Source organism: Hevea brasiliensis, chromosome 15 (genome assembly GCF_030052815.1).
Source record: "Hevea brasiliensis isolate MT/VB/25A 57/8 chromosome 15, ASM3005281v1, whole genome shotgun sequence".
Taxonomy (NCBI): Eukaryota; Viridiplantae; Streptophyta; class Magnoliopsida; order Malpighiales; family Euphorbiaceae; genus Hevea; species Hevea brasiliensis.
The window spans coordinates 74922209-74926496 of NC_079507.1; the positions used below are offsets into that span (position 1 = coordinate 74922209).

Consider the following 4288-nt stretch of genomic DNA (forward strand, 5'->3'; position numbering starts at 1 on the left):
TTATCCAAAGAACATAAAAAGAAAATTTTTATTTGATGCAACGTTGTACACACAACAGTTTAATTATTATTATTTATTATAGTGAGACTCATGTAGGACTCATCACAATCAATGATTATAACAAAACTGTTGTACATACATTAATTTTATTATATAATTTTTCATAAAAAAGAGAGACGTTTACATACCAAAAGAATGAAGTAAGGTAAGAAGGTATGTAGCAAGGAGAGGTAAAAAGAGTAGGGTTTTAAACGGTAAAAACCCTTTACTTCTTGATGGTGGTTAATGTATAATTGGAATGTCGTATCGAACTCGAGGAGGCCTTTTCTTGCATGGAGATATTACGTTTTTCCATCGTCTCATCGGTTTTAACTTGTGCTATTACTGATACTCTGATGAAAATAAATTTTTATATATCATATTAATATAATAATTTTTATATATCATATTGTTTATTTTTATTTGACTAAAATAAATCATTTATATTAAATTAAGAGATTTTTTTAGAACTATCCTTTGTAATTTAATTCAAATTTTTGAATAACATGTACTTGCCAATTCCCTGGCTAGTAGAAATGAAAAAGAAATCTGCGAGATTTATATATTAAAAAAACAAGCCGCAAGATTATTTTTATCATAGAATACATGGTGTATACATAACATGCTCATAAACAAAGGCCAAGGCCAAACAACCCAAGTTATTGAATCTAAAAAAGAAAACACACGCCTAATCGCATCAAAATCCATATGGGCTAATAATTCACAACCCTACAATTCTTCCTTATTTCCCCTTGTGACCCTGTAAGCACCTCAATCGAACCCATATGCACCATTGCTGAAGCAAACTTGGAAGCCCATGCACTTGGATGCTTGATATTGCTCCCCACCATCTTCTTTGTCAAACTACTTTCCCACAACACTTGATCTGAAAACAGTAGCCCTTTTTTACTCTTCAAGTTCTTGTAGTAATTATTGTCAAGCCTGGTTGGTGTTAGGGGATCAAAAGGCACGATTGGATCAACCCCAGAGTTCGTTTTCACAGGCCTAGGGCATTTGGCTCTCAAGTAACTGGCATAGGTAGAAACCATGGAAGGATCTTGTGGGTACGTTGCATTGAAGGAATATAAACGTTTAGAGAATGAAGAACAATGACAGTCACCAATAGAGTGAACACCAGAGAGCGTCACCAATTCCTCTAGTGACAAACCCTTCTTTGCAAAGTTTTCTTTCAACTGGGTGACATTAAAGAATGCATCGGGGAGGTTTTTAGTGGCATCACCGATCAAAGAAATGGTTCCGTCTCGGCGGCCTCCGAGAACATCATAGTAAATGCCACCGGTAAGGTGAACACTATCACGAGCTGCAAAGGCAATAATATCTGCACATGAAACTGTGTTGGGGCAGTGAGCCTCTATCTTAGCCTTTGCTGCATCTATCACCTCAAAGCCTCCTATTCCCTTATTTCTCATGCTTTCTTTCTCTGCTTTGTGCTTCGGAGTGGAATCAAGAAGAATGGAAGCATCACAACCCTATATATATCAAAATAAAATGCAAATTTAATCAGTATAATATTGTAGTATAGAGATCTAATATGCCTATTTTATATAGTGCAAGCAATTTAAAGTTAAAGAATGAAGAAGGAATTAAAAGATGTTGAAGATCATTAATTACCCTCACAAAACAGTCATGGAAATGAAGCCTAGTGAGCGCAGCAGGAATGCCAGTATCATTAGCCATTGCATTTGTTATTGTGCTTCTCACTATGGTCTCAGCCAATGGGCAAGTTTTTTTATAGAACTTTTTCTTCAAAGGAGCTGAGAGAGCTGGAGAGATGAAGAAAATGAGTAAAAAGAATCCCACTAAAAAGGTGAAAAACCTTGCCATGAGAACCAAGACTAAGACTTGTAGCCAATAGAGACTGAGAGGATTGATGTCTAATGCTGAAGTGAAGAACACAAGGCCATCACTGTCCCATTTATAGTGAGTCGAGGAATGATCGATCTAATATTTTCTAGGCATTGGCAGTCAAATTTTGAATCCCATGGGAATACTAAAACAAGGAAATTGCAGTGAAGTTTCGTGGGCTAAAGAATCATTCAAGCTAAAGAAATGGTAAATACAATATTTTAATAAAGAGGCGTCTGTCACCCACAAACCTTTTTCATTTAATAATAGACTCAAATTCAGAGCAGCGTCATAGCATGTGTCAACATGCAAATAAAGAATTGAAAGGCGTGTGCCCCCCACACGATTCTCTCTTGATGGTTAAAAATACTATAAGAAAATAGACTTAAAAAATATAAAGTGGTGAACATGTAGATATTCAGTTAATCACTAATTTTATAAAATAAAATATATATTAAAATATTTGAAATTAATTTAATTCAATAAATCTTGAATTTTTTATAATTTTTAAGTTACAGTTCAATTTTTTTTTTTTAATTAATCTTACTCATCATCACCCTTAGCTTCATCTACTACTGCAAGTGGAACTTATTTTAGAGCGGATGCCAGCTAAGAAGTAATAAATTATAGTTGTTGGTAATTAATATTTCTTCAACTTTAAATAATTAAATGTCCAAGTCTTAATTCATCTCTATGGGCTTCTTTAAATCCATAGAAATTAATGCGCGTAGAATATTTCAATTGAAAGTACAAGTTAATAGCTTAGCTTAGCTAGCACGTCGTACATTTACAGGTCGCGAGGTTTTCAATGGCTAGTACTTAATAAGGTGATTGATAATTATTAAAATAATTATTAATATAATTAATAATTATTAAAGTTAATATTATTAAGTATGATTATATTAGTAAGGGAGTATTAAAAAATAATTTAAAATTAAATTTAATAAATTTTAATTATAATAATATAAAAAATAAATTATTTTTTATTAAATTATTTTTTTAATAATATTTAAAATAATATTTTTTTAAAAGCAAATTTGATATTCCAACTTTAATACCAAACGGTCATTTAGACATGCTTTGCATTGAGTAATATTAGAAATATTAAATGTAAGAAAAGAAAATAAATTTTTAAATAAATTAATTAAATATTAAATTAAATAATTTAAATAATAAAATTAATATTTAAACATTTAAATTTAACACATAAAAAGTTTCCAATTAGTGAATACTACCAAAGAGAGTGGTGATGCTATAGGCAAAAAGAAAGAGACTTGTTGAATGGCAGAAGTAAATAGAACTTTTACACATTTTCTTTAATCTATGAACAAAATTGTCACGACCCAACCTATGGGCCGGACCGGCACTAGGACCTGGGCCAGCCTAAAGCCCCCGAGGCCCGTAGTAAGCCTAACTGTTTATTAACCCAACTCTAAGGCCCATTTGGGCCCAATATCAAGAAAACAAACGGACAGAGTCCGGCCATAAAATGGACTTTCCAACGGGGAGTTTTCGACTCACCCGACCTGTAAACATAATAAATACTCAATTTGGGAGCTCAGCTCACCCTCCACATACTCATATCCTCATAAAAATAAATGGGAGCTCAGCTCCCTCATCCAATCCATCAAACATGCATATCATTATACGTTTACAGGTCCAACATGATAATAATATTACAGGCCATAATCAAATAAATACTTCTAACACATGCGGAAATTCTAGGAGTAAATAAAATTACACAAATATTGATAAAAAACCTGCGAAGGAGAAAAGCAGGTTAACCAAAATAAAATCCTCCTGTAGCCTGAAAAAAATATTGAACAGGAGTGAGCGTTCGACTCAGAGAGTAAAATATCAATTTTAACCATAATCTCTATAACTATCTAAAACTAATGCACCCTGTAGAGTGAAATACAACATCAACATCATTTTCACATCATAACATCAAAAAGGTAATTTGGAGCACTCACGCACCCTATAGCATCAATCATAACATATGGGAGCTGATCCCCTATACAGCTCTCTTAAATCTAACCTGGTGCCAGCGAAGAACTCAAGCCGGACTTTCGCTTAATAAACCAAATCGAGGGTCCCAGCAAAGAACTCAAGCCTTGACTACCCCTCGAAGGATCGGGTCCCAGCGAAGAACTCAAGCCGTGACTACCCGTCCTATCCATAGTCCACACCACATCACACGCACGCCAACGCACGCACACTGCTCCAAATTACCACAACAACATCCATGGCACTTTAACAGTTATCAATGCAACATAAATCGTGCCTAGAGTTTAACTACATAAATATATGCATATAAGTGATGCATGGGCATACTTGAACATATAATAATAATGAAATTACAATTAAAATTAATATTTTACTC

The 4288-nt window shown here is 33.6% G+C and overlaps 1 protein-coding gene across 1 annotated transcript; it reads right to left on the reverse strand.

Moving 5' to 3' along the window:
- Nucleotides 1-576: 576 nt before the first annotated feature.
- On the reverse strand, nt 577-1964 carry LOC110673948 (peroxidase 5). Its single transcript, XM_058136974.1, has 2 exons — nt 1672-1964; nt 577-1529 (listed from the first exon to the last, which is right to left on the reverse strand). The coding sequence occupies exons 1-2, from the start codon at nt 1882-1884 to the stop codon at nt 753-755; spliced, it is 990 nt and encodes a 329-aa protein (XP_057992957.1). The 5' UTR covers nt 1885-1964; the 3' UTR covers nt 577-752.
- Nucleotides 1965-4288: the final 2324 nt, after the last annotated feature.

What these genes read in the sequence shown, in the direction of transcription:
- LOC110673948 (XM_058136974.1), bottom strand. Translation starts at nt 1,884, where the DNA reads ATGGCAAGGTTTTTCACCTTTTTAGTGGGATTCTTTTTACTCATTTTC. An exon ending in TCCATGACTGTTTTGTGAGG is followed by an intron (nt 1,530 to 1,671) that starts GTAATTAATGAT and finishes TGATATATATAG; the next exon opens with GGTTGTGATGCTTCCATTCT.